Below are 18,315 nucleotides of genomic sequence, written 5' to 3' on the forward strand. Positions count from 1 at the left end.
CCCGGTGCTCCCCGGTGCTCCCCTGTCTCCGGTGCCCCCCATACCCCACTGCATTCCCGGGGCTCAGCACTGTACTGCCCTGAGGAGCCCCCCCACGCTGTCGGGGGGTGCCCCGGGGCTGGCAGCAAAAACTTCCCGGGGTCGCAGCTCGTGCAGCGCCCCCAGACCCCGTGGGGTCCCGGGGAGCCGGGGTGGGGGTACCCGCGGGGCTGCGGCACCCACCGGGCGCGTACACACACACACACACACACACACACTGCAAACTGCACCCCCGGGCTCCGAGCACAGCCTGCAGCACCCCACTCACACGGGGCAGGTGGGGGGCACGGGCACCCCCACGGGCACCCCCACACACACCCTCGGGCTGCAATCCCCCGCACGCACACACACACAGAGCACACCAGCAGCCTGCAACACCCCCACACGTACACACACGCGACACAGTCTGCGAATTTGCGCGCACAGCCCCCCGTGCAGCCTGCAAACCCACGGAGCTGCACACACAAACCCCCCACACGCACACTAACGCAGCCTGCGGCACCCCCCGAGTGTGCAAACACACGCACACGCAGCACAAACACCCAGCGCAGGCACAGCCCGGCGTGCACACACATCCGCAGAACCCGCACACCCCAAAACTCGCACACGCACACGCTCAAAGCTTGTGAGCGGGCTGCAAACCCGCACATCGCGGGGGCACACGCAGCCGGCAGCCCCACAAACTTATCCACGCACCCCCGTGCAAACACAGCCCGCAGCCACCCGCAAACACACCTCTTGTGTAAACACAGCAGGGCTCGCACACACGGCGCACGCAGACGCGGGCAGGGCCCCTGCACGGTGTCACCCACCCGCAGCACCCGTGTGGATCACRCACACAGGCACGGGCTGCTGCCTGCAACCCCTGCAGCCCCCAAGCACCGCCGCAACCCGCCAACAGCTTCTCCCTCATCCCTCTGCAGAGCACTCGCACTGCGATAGACACACACACGCACACGCAGCACCCCGGCCCCGGCTGCACCACGCTGGCACCCCCAGGCAGGGTCTGTCACCCCCTCCCACAAAGCTGGGGCGCACGGTGCATGGTGGTGCGGTGGGTCCCCGTCCCACCAGCCCCCAGGCAGCACCACGGGGCTCCTGATGCCACACCAAGAGCAATGCTGAGGTGGAAGATCCCTCTGGATTTCTTGCCATGGTGCCTTCACAGGTTCTTAAGGCTAGAAGGGATGTGGGGAGGGGGCTCAGGGGAGCAGGTACAGTCACCCTCTGCCTGCAGACCCCAGAAGCTCCCTCTGCCCATCCTGGAAGGCATCTGGGGCTGAGAGTGCAAAGTGCAGCCTCAGAGATCATTCCACCCCTCATGCCTGGGCAGCAGGGAACCTAGGCACGATATCCCAAAATCTGTCCTTCTCTGCTGCACAGGTGGCCCAGGTCAGCAAGCCCGGACAGCGGTGGATGAGCGCTGGGCACTGGCCTAGCCACACGCACACACCGGCACCATGGACTTCGTCATGAAGCAAGCGCTGGGCGGTGAGTGGGAGTTGTTCCCCCCTCAGGGTCTCCCCTCCGGGAGCAATGCTGGCCCAGCACCCCAGGAGTGCAGTGGGAGGGACACGGCAAGGGGATGGAGTCACACAGAGAGCCACCAGCAGCGGGGAGCTGCTGCCAGAGCCCTCCAGGGTTCCCGTTTCCWGCGCTGTCAGCAGCTGGCTGGGGAATCCTGGCTCTTGTGCCACTAAGTGGGATTCCCCAGTGGGTCCCCTGGGTGCTGAAGAAGGAGCTGCCGGCATCTCCCCCAGCTGACACTGAAGTAGGGCAGAGCAGCCAGCCTGTGGCACTCCCCATCCCCACAGCCTCTTGAGCCCATCTGCAGCTCACTTCGGCACGGGTGGCCCTGGGGATGTCCCAGGTCCTCCTTGCCAGGGGCTCCTTGCCCTTCCTGCCTCTGCAGGGGCTCTGGCAGCCAGCACCGGGCTGCAGCACCCTCGGGGACCAACCAATGGTCTTGTGATGCGCAGGGGCCACCAAGGACATGGGGAAGATGCTGGGGGGAGAGGAGGAGAAGGACCCCGACGCGCAGAAGAAGGAGGAGGAGAGGCAGGAGGCCCTGCGCCAGCAGGAGGAGGAGCGGAAAGCCAAGCACGCCCGCATGGAAGCGGAGCGGGAGAAAGTCCGGCAGCAGATCCGTGACAAGGTGGGCACACACCTCCCCTGTGCCCGCCCCTGCCCCTGGCAGCCGGGGTGGGGCTGGGCACGGCCGGGAGGAGGGTGGCCCAAGGCGGTGGCTGTGGGCACGGGGCACGGCACAGGCGGTGCCCACTGCCTGCCCTGCTGAGAGCCTGTGTCCTCTCAGTACGGGCTGAAGAAGAAGGAGGAGAAGGAAGCAGAGGAGAAAGCTGCCCTGGAGCAGCCGTGTGAGGGCAGCCTGACACGCCCCAAGAAGGCGATCCCGGCAGGCTGCGGGGATGAGGAAGAGGAGGAGGAGGAGAGCATCCTGGACACCGTCCTCAAGTACCTGCCYGGCCCTCTGCAGGATATGTTCAAGAAGTAACAGCACCGTCAACCCTGCCATAGGGTGCTGGGGCACGGGCGCCCTCTCCCCTACAACTCCTCCATCAGTTCCCTTGGCCCCGGAGAGGGGGTCCCACACCCCCTCCCATCCCCTCCTCGCCCCGWCCCCCAACCAGACCAAAAGCCCGCCCCGTCCCGTCCAGGCAGGGCCCCCCCACCACGCCAAAGGGGAGCTGCCCTGGCCGGACAGGGCGAACCGGGACCAAATGCACTGATGTAACCTCGCGGCAGGCTAGGGGCACCCAGGTCCTACCGGCCGCCCCGGGGTGGCTCCTCGTGCCCCCTGCCCTGCCCCTTCTGTTCTCCCAGGGGACCCCAGTAGGCCTCTGCTCGCCTGCCCTCGTCCCCAACACTGCCATCCCCCTGCCCCGTCCCGCCCTGGGCCAAGCCCAAAGCACAAAGCCAGGCGCCCTGCCCGCAGCTCCCCCATCCCCGGTCGTCGGGCACGGGGGTCCCCCGGGGCTGCCCGGTGTGCTCCTGCATCGGGGGGTTGGAGGGGACCCCCCTCCCCGCATCTCTGGCCCCATAGTTAAAGCCATATCAGTTAGACTGCAATACTTCAGCACCGGGAGGAGCGGGCGCCGCGCTCCGCCAACCGTGTACAAAGGCACGCGCGGGGCAGGGGTCCCCCTGCCTCGTCCCCCCGTCCCCGCCGCTCGCTCGTCTGTGTCTTGGCCCCGCTGGCCCCCGTTCTCGCATTAGTGTCTCTGTGCCAGGGTGCGCCCCGTCGCTCCATGCGTCCTCGTGTCCGCTGCTCAGACCCCGTCCCCGCGTCCCCACTGTCCCCGGGGGCCGCCCGCGGCGCCCCTCGCCGCGCTGCCGGGACCCCCACTCTGCCCCCTGCAATAAAGCCAGCGCAGGGCTGAGGGCTGCCGGGCCAGCCCCGGGCTGGGAGTACACGGCTGCCCCCACCTGACGCTGGACACGAGTCCCCGGGCCTGGGAAGGCATCCCTGGGCAAACGGCCCGGGATGTCCCAGGAGCCGCTGCCTGCACCCCGTCAAAGGGAGGCAGGGGCACACCCTCATCCCGGCCCGTCCCTTGCCRCACCGTGCTCCCCTCTCCCTGTGCTTCCTCAGCCACGGCCCCCAGCCGCTCACCAGGGCCCCCCCGGGAGGTGGCGGGCAGCTCGGGGCCCCACAGACATGCTGTGACCATCCTGCTCGAACTAGTCTTTGACGAACTAATAAAATAAAGGGATTTGTACATTGCTCCGGTCTCTTCTCGTCCATTGTTTTCCTGGGCCTCCGTCAGCTCCCTCACCCCGCAAACCTCAGAGTGGAAATGTGGCAGCTCGTCACACATTGGCTGACCCCCAGCAATGCCACAGGTGAAGCCACGTTTGATTCCCAGAGTCCTGCTCATTCCTGCTGCCTTCCCATTCCACAGGCATCTATCCTCTCTGGGGTTAGGGACAAGACAAAAGGGATGTCCCACAGACATGGCATGAGGGTTTCTGCCCMTTCCCACTGACTCTGGGACTTCCTTCGCTGAATGATTGGGGATACCCACGGGTGCAAGTGCTGTTTCTGATGGGTYAGTGCCTTCCAATAGAGGGGCATGAGGCTGTGGGCACGGGGCACTTCATGCTCCCACAGCAAGGCAGAGGCCCTGGCAGCACCCAGGCTTGGCACAGCCCTGGAGACTTCAGCCTGGTGTCAGCCTCAGCTCYGACTGATGTGCCATCATTTAGCAGCAAAGAGCTCAGCTGTTACCCAGCTGGCATCAGCAGAGCAGTCACCCAGAAAAGCTTCTGTCAGAAGGAAATACGAGGGTAGGAAACGGCAGAGATCTCGCAGGCGAGGTCTCCATCACAGGCGAGGTCTCCATCGCAGGCGAGGTCTCCATCGCAGGCGAGGTCTCCATCACAGGCTGCGCTCTGTGACCCGGCACGATGGTGCACTGGAGGGAGAAATCCCCACGGCCCTCCCTGGAGAGGGGAGACAGGGCAAGGGAAGGGCTCTGCCCGGGGCTGACGGCCGTGGCACGGCACCAGCAGCATCCTCCATGTCCCCATCTRTGTCCCCGCTGTCACCTGTCCCCACCGTGRGGACGCAGCGCCCCCTGGTGTGGTGACAACGGAGGACAGGGGACACGGACACGGGGGACAGGCAGCGGGGACAAGGGGGACAGTCCTCCACAGACCCCTCTGCCAGAGAAGAAGGCTGGGGAAGGGAGAGCATCTCAGTACCCCCCCTTCTTCACCCTCAAATAGCCACAGGCACCTTCATTAAAGAAGAGGATTTATCAAAATTAGAAAAAGACACCACAAATATTTTTTTTAAAAAAAGCCCCAGCTGGGGAAACATCTACCAGTTCACATCCCCCCACCCTCCCCTCATTGCCCCAGTGCAGGGAAGGGATATGGGATGTCTGGGAAGAGAAGAGGCAGGCTGTGCTCCCAGAGCTGTCCTTGCCACCAGGCTTTTGGGGACAAGGGAGCAATCAYGTAGCTCATCACTCCTGGGGAGCCTGGTCAGAGCAGGGCCACTCTCATGGAAGACTCCTCAGCAGCCACCTTCAGTGACTGATTTTCTTTGGCCACTTGCCTTTAGAACAAGCCCCCATGCCCCAGAGAGGAGGCAGCAGAGGGGGGTCCTGCCAGCATCCCCCATTCTCCCCAGCACACAGCTGCCTGTTTACAAATGCTCCCAAGAGCAGGACACGCCAAGCCGAGCCCAAGATCACAGCCCTGCCAGGCTGCCAAGGAGAGGAGCCAGCTCCTTGTCCCACCTATCCTATCTAAGCTCCCCACCCCCAAGAGCAGGCAGGTGCTGCCTCCCAGGCTGCAGCAGCTTCATCAGGAGTCATTGGGGAGCCCAAAGAGCTTGACGGTGCCAGCCTCTCGGCTGCTGTCGTATTTGCCATCTTTGTCGTCACAGGCGAAGGCCAGCAGCGGCCTCTTCGGGTGCCAGGCCACTGTGAAGGTGGGGGACTCACACTGCACCTCCCAGAGCTTCTCTCCTGCAGGAAAAGGAGCSACGTCAGCCTGGAGAGCCTCCAGCCCCCTCTGCTGCTCACCTCCCCAAGGCCAAGCACCTGCTGCTTCTCTCAGCGCAGGGCAGAGGCAGCACAAACACTGCTYCAGCGCCTTTTAGCCACCCAGTGACAAGGCACAGACATGACAGGCATTTCTGCCACTGACTACCGAGGCAGAGGCTCCCCCTCATGGCATTCTGCTCTGCACAGCAAAGCGCTTCCTTAGCAATATCCTCCTAGCTCCACCAGCACTTCTCCATCCAATTCCCTCCTTGCTGTTCCCCAACACAAAACCATTACCTGTCTCCACCTCAGCGATGTCAATGAAGTGATCTTCTGATGCCGAGGCCAGCATCTTCCCATCATGGCTAAAGCTCAGCGTCCTCACGGGCCAGTCGAGCCTGCAGCAACCAAGGGGAGCAGGCAGTGAGGCACTGCCACCACAGTYCCCAGAGAGGGTGGGAAAACAGCTTTGGGACAGCTCTACATACCTGGAGAAGCACCTCACACACACCAGCTCATCCACATCCCAGAGGCTGACCAACGCATCAGCACTGCCCGTGGCAAAGTATTTCCCCATGGGATCAAACTTGATGCAGATGCAGTTGGAAGGATGGGCGTTGATGGACTGGATGGGTTTCAGCTCTGGGTAGCTGTGGAGGTGAAGGGAGAGGGCAGGGAACAGTGAGAGAAGTGCAGGGCAGGCATGAGACACATCGGGAATGGGAGCAGGAAACCCTGAATGTCCAGTGAATGAGGCAAAGCATCAGGGACCACATTGGGGAGCTGAGCCCAGCCCAGAACTGGGGCAGCCTCGGCACCAGACAATCTCATTCCCATCAGAGGATTGGAGATAACCGGGGTGTGAGATTCAGGTTCCCCAAAACCAGCTAAGGCACTTGTAACCAGCCCAGCCAGCCAGCCCACGGGCACCTGCCTGAGGATGTTGATGCAGCCATTGCCATTGGTGAGGAAGAACATGTTGTTATCGTTGTTCCAGGAGATCTCGTTCACCTCAAACTTGAACTGCTCCTCAGCTTTGGAGCGATGTGTCTTGGCATCAATGAAGGTGACCACGTCATCCTTGTTCCCCACAGCGATGGTCTGTCCATCGGGGCTCCAGCAGATGTTGATGTTCTCACCTGAAGGGACAGGCACCAGGTCCCACTTCCACTCCAAAGCATTCCCAAATGGGAATGAGTCCCTGGTCTACAACCTAACACACAAACCCTGCACAGTAGCTGCCCAGCAAATATGGACAGTTAGAGAAAAATCAAACTCATGACTACAGCTTCAAATATGACCACATCCCATTTCAGCCAAGATGGGACCAGAGAAAACATCACACAAGGTCAAGCCACAGATCCTCTGAATCTGGTGATCTCTGAGATCCAGAAAAAGCAGAAGCCAACACTAAATACCTATGCATGAAGGTAAGAACTTGGCAGGTTGCTTTACACAACCTTGCAATGCCATTCCCAGCCCCAAGAACTCAAAAACGGATATTTCCAAAGCCAGAGATGGTATCTGGGTTAACCATCACATGAATTCAAATAATTGTTTTGCTGAATTCAAACAAAATTTTATTTCCACCATGGCTCTATGTAAATGTGCTCTTCCCCAGTCTCCAGCCTCAGAGCTCACTGACTCCAGAGACAAGCACACTGGACATTTCAGAAGCAAGCACTCTATTTCAGTAGTTCCTGCAGCCCTCACCCCACATCAAATCAGCCTTAACATGATGAGTGCAACACAAAGATAAAGCGGTCAGTAAAGATGTCCCAACCAGAAATAACCACAGGAAGGGGCCGAAGCTCTGTGCCACTGCAGATGGGTGCCACACAGCTGAGGTCCTGCCAGGACCCCCCTGGGAAGTCGCCCTGGGAAGGCAGGGACTCACCTTTGGTGTTGACAGTGGCGATGCACTTGGTGGTGCGAACGTCCCAGATGCGAATGGTTTTGTCCCCAGACGCTGTGACAAAGAGGTCAGGGTTGCTGGGGTGCCAGCAGAGCTGATCCACGCTGTCCCCGTGACCCCGGTAGTTGTTCTCCTTTACCTGGTAGGAGAAGGCAAACGAGTTGAGGATGTGCCTGGCTTTGCTCCCATTCCTACCCCACACCCCAGCATGCCGCATCCCCGCTGGGATGGATCAGGAGCCGCTTCCAGAGTCCCACCGCCACCCCAGTCACGCTCCCACCCACGGTCGGCCAGGATAGAGAATCCCCGCCGCCTTYCCCGCCGGYACCGGCTCCWTTCCCGGCTCGCAGACCCGGCCGGYGCCGTGCTCGGCGATGCTCCTGTCCCGGTGCACACCCAGTACCCACCCCCAGACCCGGTACCGAACACCGGGACACACTCCCGCTTCCGGACACCTGCCCAAGCACCCGCACCCGGGATGCCCAAAGGCTCCCGGTACCGACCCGCCCTTCCCGCCCGATTCCGGGGGAATCTCACCAGCCGGTCCTTCTCGAGCAGGAAGACGCTGGCGGTCTTGTCGAAGGAACCGGAGGCGAGGCGGCGGCCGCAGCAGCTCCAGGCCACCGAGTGCACCTTGGCGCCGTGCGCCGGGAACTCGCGGCTCCGCGTGTTGGCGCGGAACAGCTCCTGCATGGCCTGCACGTAGGGCGACAGCGCCATGGCGGGGCCACCGCCACCGCCACCGGCCCCGCGCGCGCCCCGCCCCGGCACCGCGCCTGACGCCACTTCCGCCGCCCCCCCGCGCCCCGCTCGGCGCCACCGGCGGCGCGGAGCCGCGGCTCGCCGCCGAGATGGACGACAGCGTGGTCCTCGTCAGCGATTCGGACTCGGAGGGCGGCCGCTCCCCGCCGCGCCGGCTCTGCCGCCCCCGCCCCTCGCTGCCCTCCCCCGTCGTGAGTCCGGGGCTCCCGCCGGGCGCGGCGCCGCTGCCCCACACAAAGAGGGCGGCGCTCCCACCGCGGGCGGGGACGGGAGCCGCGCGCGGACAAGAAGCCTCGGGGGCAGCGGAGGGATGGGCGTGTGTTCCCAGAGACCCCTCGGTCCCGTCCCGTCCCGTCCCGTCCAGCCCCCGCCGCGTCCCCAGGGACCTCCCACCCTGTTCCCAGGCGGGCTCGGGTCCCCGCGGCCACCTCCCGCCAGTAGAGCCCCGTTCCGCCGGCGTGCCCCTCGCAGGGGTCCCAGCCTCCTTGCCCATGTACCCTTAGAAAGAGCCCGGTGCCCGCCATGAAGCATCGCGGTGCCCTCGGTGCACCCCAGGAAGGTCCAGCCCTGCACGGCACAGCCCCCGGCGCGTTCCGTTCCGGCCGCGGGATGCTGCGGGCTGGGTGCCGTTCCTCTGCCCTGCGCCGTTCCTGTCCCGGTGCCGCTCTGCCGGCGGGTGCGGGGCCGGTGAGCCCGTGCGGGGCGGGGCGGGGCTCGAGGCTCAGCGCCGAACGGTCCTTGCCCGGTCCCGCACCGCTGTCCCGGGTGCTGAGGCAGTTGGAGTCCCGCATCTCCCGTCCCGCCGCAGCTCCCCCTGAGTGCCGGAGCCCGATGGGCATTGCCAGCTCCTTGGGGAAGGCAGCAGGTCKGAGTCGGGGGGGATAGAATGGATTTTAATCGTGTGCTGAACGTGTTCGCTGCTTTGAGGTGTTGAGGGGGATTTTTTTTCCCCAAGAGCAAACAGGCTCTGACCCCTCCTGGGCACGCCAAGRTCTTGGGAAGTGCTGTGTCTGGCCTGCTCCTGCTGCCCCTCATAATCTGCATCACCCAGCAAGGCCTGGATAGGAGTCCCCAAAATCTCAGGGCTGCTGTAGCTCCAAATTGGTGCTACAGATCACAAGGCAGCTCTGTCTCCTGCTGCTCCTGTCCTCCAGAGCAGGTGAGGTCGTGCCACATAAAAGGTGCCAGGGTTTAGATCCTGTGTTGTTCCTGAGCACTCCTGGGGACAGGACAGCTCCCTGCACTTTCCTTGCCCTCCCTGGAGATGCCAGCAGGATTGGCATTTCCTTGTCGTGGGAAGGAGCCCAGCAGCCAGCCAGGACTGCTCCTAGCCAAGGCATGAGGGGGGACATGAGCCCTGAGGGGAGTGGGGAAGAAGAGCTTGGATGGATCAGGCTCAGGCTCCGCTGTGCTGTTAGGGGAAGCTGATCCCAGAGCTCAGGGCCGCAGGCCCCCTTGCACAGGCACARGGGTCTTTGCCCCTGTTTTCTCCTCCTGCACTGGTGCCTTTTTCCCTCTTGGACTGGGGCTACAGTGCCTCCATAGCAGAATCTCCTGCTAGGACAGGACACTGATGCTGCTGCTCTGTTCCCACAGGAGATCATTGATCTGACATGTGAGGACACAAACATAGACCCAACGCCATCAAGCAGCCTCGCTGTCATCGACCTGACTGAAGACATGTACAACCCTTTCCACTCCATCCTTGGTGCAGCCCAGAACCCCAGAAATGCGCCTGCTGCCTCAGCACCGCTCAAGTCCCATCCTCAACTCTGCTCTGCCACAAAAGAGGAAGTGCAGGCAGTGGCAGAGCCAAGCCCTGCGCCAGCGTGGCACAGCACCCCCATGACGCTCAATTCCACCATGGACACAGGAGCAATTGTGGAGGACTGGAGCTGCCCCTCTCCTGCCTCCAGCTGCAGCTTGGAGCAGGACTATGACAGTGCCACCTCTAACAGTAACTTGGACTCACAGCTGGACTCAGACATGCTGTCCCTGTCACCTTCCCCCCCCAGCCTGGACAGCAACAGCAGCTGGAGAGCCGATGGCCCAGAGGAGGATCCTCCCCAGCTCTGCCAGGAAAGGAACCTTCCCCCAAGGCTGAGCCCTGCCCCAACCATTCCTATAACACCAGTAAAGGCCCAAAGGCCTTTGGTGGAATCAAGTGACTTCCCACCAAATCAACCAGTCCAGCAAGCCACCCCAGTCAGGACTGACGCTGACGACAAGGCCTGGCTGGACAAACTGCACAATTTCAGGAGCAGCGGAGTGCAGCACCTCTTCCTCCAAGGCATAGCACCCAACAGGGAAACACAGCAGGTAAACAGGGTTTGGAGCAGCCCCTGAAGTAGAGGATGGAGCAAGGGCAGCCCCTGCTCCCCTTGCCCTTTGCCAAGCAGCTGGGGGCTCTGGTTATTGCAGTTCCCTTCACAGTGGGTCCCACATCCCAGCTGGGCTCCTCTGTGTTGGGGGAGCTTTCACCCATTGCCTTGCCTTGTACACAACAGAAACCTGGCCTCATCCCCAGTGGGAAGCTGAGCATGGTGCACACCACCATGGAGGAGAACATCCTGGAGGGCACCCTGTATTTCCTGAACGAGTTTGTCTCCTGCCAGCACTGTCCCCCCAAAGATATCATCTGCCACCTCATCAGACAGCTGCTGTTGGACACCCACGAAGAGGAGGTCCTGAAGGAYATCTACATGCTGCTGATAAAGATCCAAATGTATGTGCTCCCCTTGTCCCGGTGCCCCAGGGCTGGCTAGGTGCTCCCAGGGGTCTGCCCAGCATAAGGGTTATTCTCTATGGTGCTCACCCACAGAACAGAGAGTGATTTCCCCTATACCCCAGGATAAATCCTCCTGCCAACACAGGCACACCCCTGGCTCTTTGAGGGTGGGTCAGGGACAGCCCATGACACAAGGGAGGCTTGGGGACAGAAGAGTTTCTTATTCTTCACTGCTGTGATATGGCACAAGTGCCTTCCCTGGGCTACAGCAGTGCCAGCAGTGGCTGGAGCAACTCCCTCATTTCACTCCGGCTTCCCRCAGAGGGGTACAGTATTTTATGAGGCCATGGGCCCTGGGGTTCTGGGCATCTCCATGGAGCACAGTCCCTGTCAGGTTCTTCCAAAAACTAATGTGGTCAGGRGAGGAGAAGGGTTGAGGGCAAAGATGGAGAGGAGAAAGCAGGCGAGACACCTGAGCAAGTGGGGCTCAGAATGGCTGGGGAAGGGCCAGGGACTGCTATGCCAGGCAGGTGGTCAGGCAGTTCAGCACAGACTGACATGGCTGTCCTTGCAGGCTCCATCCAGCCAACGTTGCCACAGTGGGATGGGACTGGACGATGCTGAAATTCGTCATGGAAGACCAGGTACTTGGCACTGTGTCCCATGGGGCCCAGATGATTCAACACACGCTGCCTGAGGGTGAGCATTGCCCAAGGGCCTCCCATGGCTGTGCTCTGCTGTAGAACTGGTCAATGCAACAGTGAGTGCCAGCTGGGAATCCCACATTTATCTGCAGTGCTTCTTTTACCCTCTGCACAGCTTTAGGCAGGTTGTCCTACTGAAGAAGGCAAGGCAACAAATAAATTCTCTCTGGGTCACAGCACTAGTGCAATGTCCAGCAGTGCCACTCAAGGCCTTGCCTGAGTGAGGCAGCTCCTCCTAGAACTACTCCTCAGTCATGTACATCAGTCCACTCCCAAGAGCCAAATTCCCTGGTGTTCCTCACCCTGTGGCCCCACCAGGCTCACATGCTCTCCATCTGCCCCCAGGAGAAGCCCCCTGGCTGGCTCCTCTTCCTGCAGTACGTGGTGCAGACCCTGGAGGAYGACTTGCAGCACAGTCTGAGGTCACACCTGCAGAAGTCAATYGCCAAGAAAGTGCTTTCCTGTGATTTGTGCTTCAACAATGTCAAGTAAGGGACACCTCCTCCTCCTCCTTGTTCTCTAACCAGAAGCCGAGAGGCCAGTCCTCAGGGAACACTTGTTGAGACTCCAGGTCAGACTTTCCAAGAAGAAGACTTGGGAGACAAAGAGAAGTGTAGGGCCAACTATAAGGGCTAGGAAGAGATTTACAAAAGCAAACCACCAGAGATGATGCAAGATATTTCCAGTCACAACACAGTGAGCTTTTCTCAGGAATGAGGTCAGATTTGCATTGTTCAGGACAGGTCTGAGAAGGAGGCAGTCCTGTGGGCAAGTGTACAGATGTTGAGCTGCTCAACTCCCTAACCTGTCCAAGTGGGTAGGACGTACTCTTCATTCTTAGGGTCTTTCCTCAAGCTCTAAGTGGATCTAGAGGTTAGAACGCAGCAAAAGGAGGCATACCACCACTAAAATTCTTGTTTCTGTCCCAGGGAAGTGGTCAAGTGGTTGGTGGCAGCAGTTACAGGAGTCGGGTTCTCCCAGCCCCCGGAGCAGCTGCAAGAAGCCAGGGCTGAACACAGCTCATCYGCACCAAGGCTGGCCAGCACTGACCAGGCTCAGACAGCTTTCTTTGCCCAAAAGTAAGCTCCAGAATTCCTAACTGCTTGCTGGCATTATCATGGGCCCAAATCAGGCAGAAGCCAGAGTCTCTCTCACTCTGTAAGTTCAGGGAAGCCAAGCTATACCTGTAGCAAGCTTTGCTGGTTCTTCTTTGGGTTAGATATAAGACTTGGCAAGCAGAAGACTCTCACCTGGTAGGAAAGATTCAGTGTTATCCTCTGGTATGTAGGGTAAGGCTGAAGCTCTTAGCCAACAGCTCAGGCTGCACCCGGCTGCTCCAACACTCAGGATAGCCACCAAGACCTCCCGAGGGTCAAGCTGGGAATGAGCTCTGCTTGCAAAAGCATCAGATTCAAAAGCCTCTAGGAAATACCAAACTTGGCCTGCTGCATTCCCATGTGCCTYACGTCATGAGGCTGAGCTAGGGGACATCCCCAAGGCTTTGCTTGGCAAGCTGTTGGTGCAGTCTCCCTGTGCTGACTGTCCCTCTAACCCAGGGTGACACTCCTGCTCCAGCGGATGTTGTCCATCGCAGTGGAAGTGGACAGATCTCCCACCTGCAGCTCYCGTAAGATCGCAGATGACATATTCCTGTTCATACTGAATATCCCCCTAAGGAGCCAAAGGTGAGACAAGCATGTGCAAGGCAGCATTTGCCCGTGTGAACAATGGTTTTATTCCCAATTTACATCCCAGTCTGGATGCAYGAAGTTCTCCCAGAGCATGGTCATGTCTTCCATGGAAATACAACATCACCAGCTGAACATATCTACCCAGGTGGTGTGTGCTGGGAACAGYCAATTCTCCCACTGTTAAAGTTGTGTGACATTAAACTGTAAAGAGGGTTTGAAAAGCAGCACTGTGCATCAGCACAGCCAAGCACTGGCAAACACATCACTGATTCCCATGGGCAGCCAACTAGTCAGACACATGATGCAGTTCCTCCAGCTTTGCCTTAACAGATTTTGTTTGTTTCTTTAAGAAATGSAAATCTGAAGCCCAAGCACAAGGGCCTGAGTGGCTCTGGAGAACACAAGAGGTCACTAGGCCCACAAGCATTTCAAAYCCACATTTGCAATGCCCAGCACGCAGCCCTTCACACCCTTTTAGCAGAACTCTGTGCATGCACCAGGTATAACCAAGCCAAGCTGTCACTTTGCCCAGGACAGATACAGATATAGATCTATCTGCCCCTGACTCCACATCACCCTTCCTTGGCTGTGCTGCTTGAAAGACAGCAGGAATGGGCCACTGCCGCACAGTCTGCTGGACAGGGTGAAGTGAAGCAGCTCAGCTTGCTTTATAGACTGTACCACAGCMTCCAGCAGCCACAGGTCACACCTGAGGATGAAAACATGGCCGTGGCCATGTTGCAGAAGAAAGGTCTCTCACCACATCTGGTGGTCTTCCTTCCACAGYATGGCTGGGTAGCCCTTGCAGTCACCCCACATCTGCACTAGGTCAGCMGCACAGCACGAACATGCTGGAAACAGCTGCTTCTCGTCAGGCTGAGCTGTCTCTCCCAAAGTAAATTCCTTTTGTTTTGCAGGGAAGCTTTACTAACCACCATGGAGAGCCAGCTCCTGCGCTGCAGACTGCTAGAGCTCTTGTTTGATCATAGTTGTGATGTGCCCACAACCTCGTCCATGTCTCTGGACAAGATCCTGTATTTCCTGAGCCACTCCTCTGTGCTGCCACAATTCCAGGTATCCAGTCCAACCTCTCCTTCACCTCGTTTTCCCCTGAGAAAACTTCTAATAACCAAATACTGTCTCCTGTCCTAGGATGAAACAGCAACATGGCAAAGGTGGGACGAGATGCTGCAGTATTTGAGTTTGTTGCTGATGAGTTACCAAAGTGTAAAACTGGGTAAGCAGTGCTTGTTCTAGCCCTAACAAACACAGTCTCATCAAGAGCCTGCAGTAGAAAAGCCAAAATCCTCTTCCTCCTCTCATCACTGTCTTAAAAAGACAACTATTCCCAGCAGTCGAATTATGTTTGTTGTATCAATCGGAGCACCCAGCCTGCATTGACARCTTTAGCCCTTACAAAATAGCCTTCCTAAGAGAAGGAAGCACTTCCCAGCACTGGAAAGTACACAAGAGGGTGCTTTCTACCCACTTTTGTGGGTTGCTTTGCTATACAGAGGGTGGAAGAATAGGGTGGTTTAGGGAGAAAAGCAGAAGGCAAAGGGATCATAAAATATCCCAAGTTGGAAGGGAGCCACAAGATCATTGAGTCCAACTCCTGGCCCTGCACAGGCACTCTAACAATCCCACCCCTGTGCCTGAGTGTTGTCCTGGAGCTCTGGCAGCCTTGAGGCCATTCCCTGGGGAGCCTGTTCWGTGCCCCACCACCTTCTGGGGGAAGACCTTTGTGCTAATAGCAAACCTAAATCTCCCCTGGCACATCTCCAGTCATTCCCTTGGKTCCTGTCACTGTCACGCAGAACAGAGATCAGAGCTGTCCCTCCACCTCCCCTCCTGAGGCAGCTGCAGCCTCCAGGCTCCTTTGCTGCTGCCACTCACACAGAACACAAGGATTATACAAGGCTTGGCCTTTCCCCATTCCTTGGGCTCTCTCCATATGCAGAATGAGCTCCAGGATGGGCCAGTTCCCTCTTCCCACAGTCTGGTGCAGAACCATCAAGGATAATGACAAGAGGATCAGCACTGCCTGTGGCACACTGGGATCCATTTGTTGGGTGTTGCCTCTGCCCAGCAGCATTTCCCTCTTGCAGAGCAYCTACGGAGCTCCCTCAGTGACCGGATGGACTTGATCGTTCAGAAAGCCAAGCCAAGGCTCCAGGACAGTGATGACATCAGCCACCTGGACGTTCAGCTGAAGATGAGCAACTTCATCRGCAGAATGCAGGAGGCCCTGGGGCAGCCTTTACCCCCACAAATCCAGGAGAAATTGTACATGCTGCAGGAGTTGTTCTTCATCATCACTACTACCTGATGGAGGSAACCACTGCCGCAAGGGGGACAAGACTTCATGTTCTCAATATAGAACTCCCCATCTCATGMTGCAATTTCAACATCATAGGAGTTGGTTTATACATTTCTTTGGAAAGATGTTTGGTTTACATTTTCTCAGAATTTCCTTTCAAATTTGCATCRTTCTACAGTTTTACTAAGCACTTTGTACACTTTAAAAAATAAATTATTTTCGTATTTGCTGAGAATCTTTCRTCTTGGTGCCAGCCCTGCCCAAAGGAAATGCAGAGCTCAGCTCACACCAGGAGACCATGCTTTAACCCCAGCCTTCCCCAACTATGAGATTMACCTGTGCAATCAGGACCACAGCAGCAGCTGTACCTTAGTATCTGGATCTATTCCATGACTTTTAGCTCGTCTTACACTCCAGGAGCATAGGGAACACCAGTATTCAGCTCAGACACCCCCAGTTCAGGTGAACCATGTGYTCCATCAGCAGTACTTTAAAAAGCAGCTAAAAACACTGCAACAGCACTAAAGCACAACTTTCCAGAGGGGAACTGGGCACCTCCAGGGAAATACCAGCCTGGTTCCCRCACCTGTGCCCACCTCCACAGCAGAGGTGCAAACACAGCACACAAGCCACAGGACACACCATATCAGAAACATGAAGAATTTAAATGGCTCAAGAAAACACAAAGGTTTCCTGTTTAGTTTCATCTGCGCAAGACAGAACTGAGCCTGGCTTTACACCCAGTCTCCCTGTCAAAGAGCAGTTTGTAGACAAGTATTTCACCCTAGTGAGGTGCTGCCAGGGCCTTATCCAGCAGAACCTTGACCCCACACTCAATGGACAGCCCTACATTTCTCCCACAGATGCTCTGCCAGCACCAACACACATCRTGGACCTCCATTCACAAGGATTTTATTGACCTGTAACAAACAAAACCAACATACACATCAGGAGACATGAATAGACACAACAAATAAATTAATGTCAAATGAGAGCCTGATTGCTAAGGTGCAAATGAGTGGTGACAGAACTGCTGGGTTGGGTGGGGGTCTTTCACACATCACTGGCAGTGCTGCTGAAGCTTGAGAGAAAGCAGTGCTACAAATCGTGCTGCTTCAGAGGGGCCAGCAGCAGCCTCACCCTCTGGGAGGAATGTTTGGTTTAAAAAGGCAAAAACCCCAGAGCTCAACAGTTACCAGCTGTTAAGTAAACTCTGTATAATGTCCTGGCAACAGAGAAGTTTCCAATTCCAGATGCAAGGCTGCTGCTGGCTGAGGGACTGCAACACAGTCGTGAGATCAAGAGCAGACCTGAGGAGACTCATCTGCCACAGCAYAGGTGAGGATTACACATGCTGCCTATCATGCTTAAGGGATCAAATGRTAGCCAGGAGTTCATTCCACTTTTCCTGAAAGCCAGTGTTGGCTGTTCCCAGGAACTGGTTCTGACTAGGTCAAGGATCACATCCAGCTACACCAGGGCAGGGAGGAATGTTCAGCATTGATCTGCCCTCAGTCCTCCCCCAGCCCTGCAGAACACACTTAATGCTGATAAAACAAAATACCCTACCTGAGAAGTGTTTTTGGTGTTTAAGACACTTCTACATGATTCCAGGGGAAAAAAAAACCCACATCAAAAACAAATCAAGCAGCACAGAGTGCCAGAACACTTGCAAATCTGCTGTCTAGAAGGCAGCACACTGCTGCTTTGCAAAAAAAAGAGAGGAGAATTACATGGCTCAAGCCACACCAGCTTTGGTCATTTCCACCTTCTTAGAGGAACATGAAGAGCTGGAAGAAAAGGAATTCTGTACCTCATTACTTCCAAGCTCCATTAGATTCTGCTCCCCACTTTTCCAATGAGAGCATCTTAGTCACTGGTCATTTTTCCCTTTAAAAAACATCCCAAGAACAAAAAACATGGCCACACTGGATAGTAAGGGAGTGCCACATTTATACTGACCCACCACATTCCCCATCTTCCTTCTGGCAGGTAAAGGTCCAGTTTTCAGTCCTTGTTTCTTTTCCATTTTCTGCTTGAGTTCTGACAGAACCAGTCCTCCTGTGGGTCCTTCAGCACTGAGCCAGACAAGACTCCAGGCAGACAAGCCAGCTACTCACACACCACATGGAATCCTGTCCCAAAAAAWYATGGCTCAGGGTTCACTGTGGTGTGGTGYACTGRGAAGCACACCCAGAGYAGCCTGGCAGCCCAAACTAGTGCAGTGCARCAGACAGGATGGTTTCCATTGGTTTAGGACCGGTGCAGGCGTTTTTCCAAGACTGGCTTTAGCAGGACAATCACAACTGTTTCTTTTTCTGAGATGAAGAGCTGGAAAGGGAGACTTTCCTACTTTGCTGCAGCACACAGAACAGGGAAGCAGAGCCTAAGACACTCTGTAGCCTGCTAAAGACACTGGAAGCTTTCCTCTAGAAGCCAGTGGGGGTGAGCACATTCAGATCCCGAGGTTTGATATTGTGGGAACGTGGAGATTGTTTCCTCCCATCTGTGCCTGGAATGTCCATTTTGGGTGGCTTGAAGGTGATTTGATCCTCTGTCATCCTTGTAGCCTGAGCACGCATCAGCTCCATTGGGGATGGCTTCTGGGCACCCTTATAGGACTGAATGGTAAATCCTCCTGAT

The 18,315-nt window shown here is 57.5% G+C and overlaps 4 protein-coding genes across 6 annotated transcripts in view; 2 read left to right on the plus strand and 2 right to left on the minus strand.

Moving 5' to 3' along the window:
* Nucleotides 1–3,775, plus strand: part of CPLX2 (complexin 2) — a 15,457-nt gene extending 11,682 nt beyond the window's left edge. For both annotated transcript variants that reach the window (XM_057378555.1, XM_057378556.1), the window contains 3 exons: nt 1,423–1,530; nt 2,019–2,194; nt 2,354–3,775. In XM_057378555.1, the coding sequence (XP_057234538.1) occupies nt 1,500–1,530; nt 2,019–2,194; nt 2,354–2,551 (405 nt within the window). In that variant the 5' untranslated portion in view covers nt 1,423–1,499 and the 3' untranslated portion in view covers nt 2,552–3,775. The remainder of the gene's footprint in view (nt 1–1,422; nt 1,531–2,018; nt 2,195–2,353) is intronic.
* Nucleotides 3,776–5,305: 1,530 nt separating this feature from the next.
* On the minus strand, nt 5,306–8,232 carry THOC3 (THO complex subunit 3). Its single transcript, XM_057378551.1, has 6 exons — nt 8,005–8,232; nt 7,450–7,606; nt 6,487–6,691; nt 6,041–6,202; nt 5,850–5,950; nt 5,306–5,534 (listed from the first exon to the last, which is right to left on the minus strand). The coding sequence occupies exons 1-6, from the start codon at nt 8,185–8,187 to the stop codon at nt 5,371–5,373; spliced, it is 972 nt and encodes a 323-aa protein (XP_057234534.1). The 5' UTR covers nt 8,188–8,232; the 3' UTR covers nt 5,306–5,370.
* On the plus strand, nt 8,204–15,899 carry SIMC1 (SUMO interacting motifs containing 1). 2 transcript variants are annotated; one of them, XM_057378545.1, is made up of 10 exons: nt 8,204–8,420; nt 9,826–10,548; nt 10,737–10,954; nt 11,532–11,601; nt 12,007–12,149; nt 12,591–12,740; nt 13,218–13,346; nt 14,270–14,426; nt 14,505–14,589; nt 15,461–15,899. In XM_057378545.1, exons 1-10 carry the CDS (start codon nt 8,319–8,321, stop codon nt 15,679–15,681), a joined length of 1,998 nt encoding a protein of 665 aa, XP_057234528.1. In that variant the 5' UTR covers nt 8,204–8,318; the 3' UTR covers nt 15,682–15,899. The 2 variants fall into 2 exon arrangements, with proteins under 2 accessions (XP_057234528.1, XP_057234529.1); XM_057378546.1 differs by lacking the exon at nt 12,591–12,740.
* A 1,650-nt stretch (nt 15,900–17,549) lies between these two features.
* The window catches only part of KIAA1191 (KIAA1191 ortholog), a 6,132-nt gene continuing 5,366 nt past the window's right edge, over nt 17,550–18,315 (minus strand). The window contains exon 7 of the mRNA XM_057378552.1: nt 17,550–18,310. Within this exon, the coding sequence (XP_057234535.1) occupies nt 18,102–18,310 (209 nt within the window). The 3' untranslated portion in view covers nt 17,550–18,101. The remainder of the gene's footprint in view (nt 18,311–18,315) is intronic.

The sequence above is a fragment of the Malurus melanocephalus genome, unplaced genomic scaffold (genome assembly GCF_030028575.1).
Source record: "Malurus melanocephalus ecotype Western Australia unplaced genomic scaffold, MMel_1.1 scaffold_362, whole genome shotgun sequence".
In the NCBI taxonomy this organism is placed as follows: Eukaryota; Metazoa; Chordata; class Aves; order Passeriformes; family Maluridae; genus Malurus; species Malurus melanocephalus.

What these genes read in the sequence shown, in the direction of transcription:
- THOC3 (XM_057378551.1), bottom strand. Translation starts at nt 8,187, where the DNA reads ATGGCGCTGTCGCCCTACGTGCAGGCCATGCAGGAGCTGTTCCGCGCC. An exon ending in CGCCACTGTCAACACCAAAG is followed by an intron (nt 6,692 to 7,449) that starts GTGAGTCCCTGC and finishes CTGTCCCTTCAG; the next exon opens with GTGAGAACATCAACATCTGC. An exon ending in GGCTGCATCAACATCCTCAG is followed by an intron (nt 6,203 to 6,486) that starts GCAGGTGCCCGT and finishes TCACCTCCACAG; the next exon opens with CTACCCAGAGCTGAAACCCA.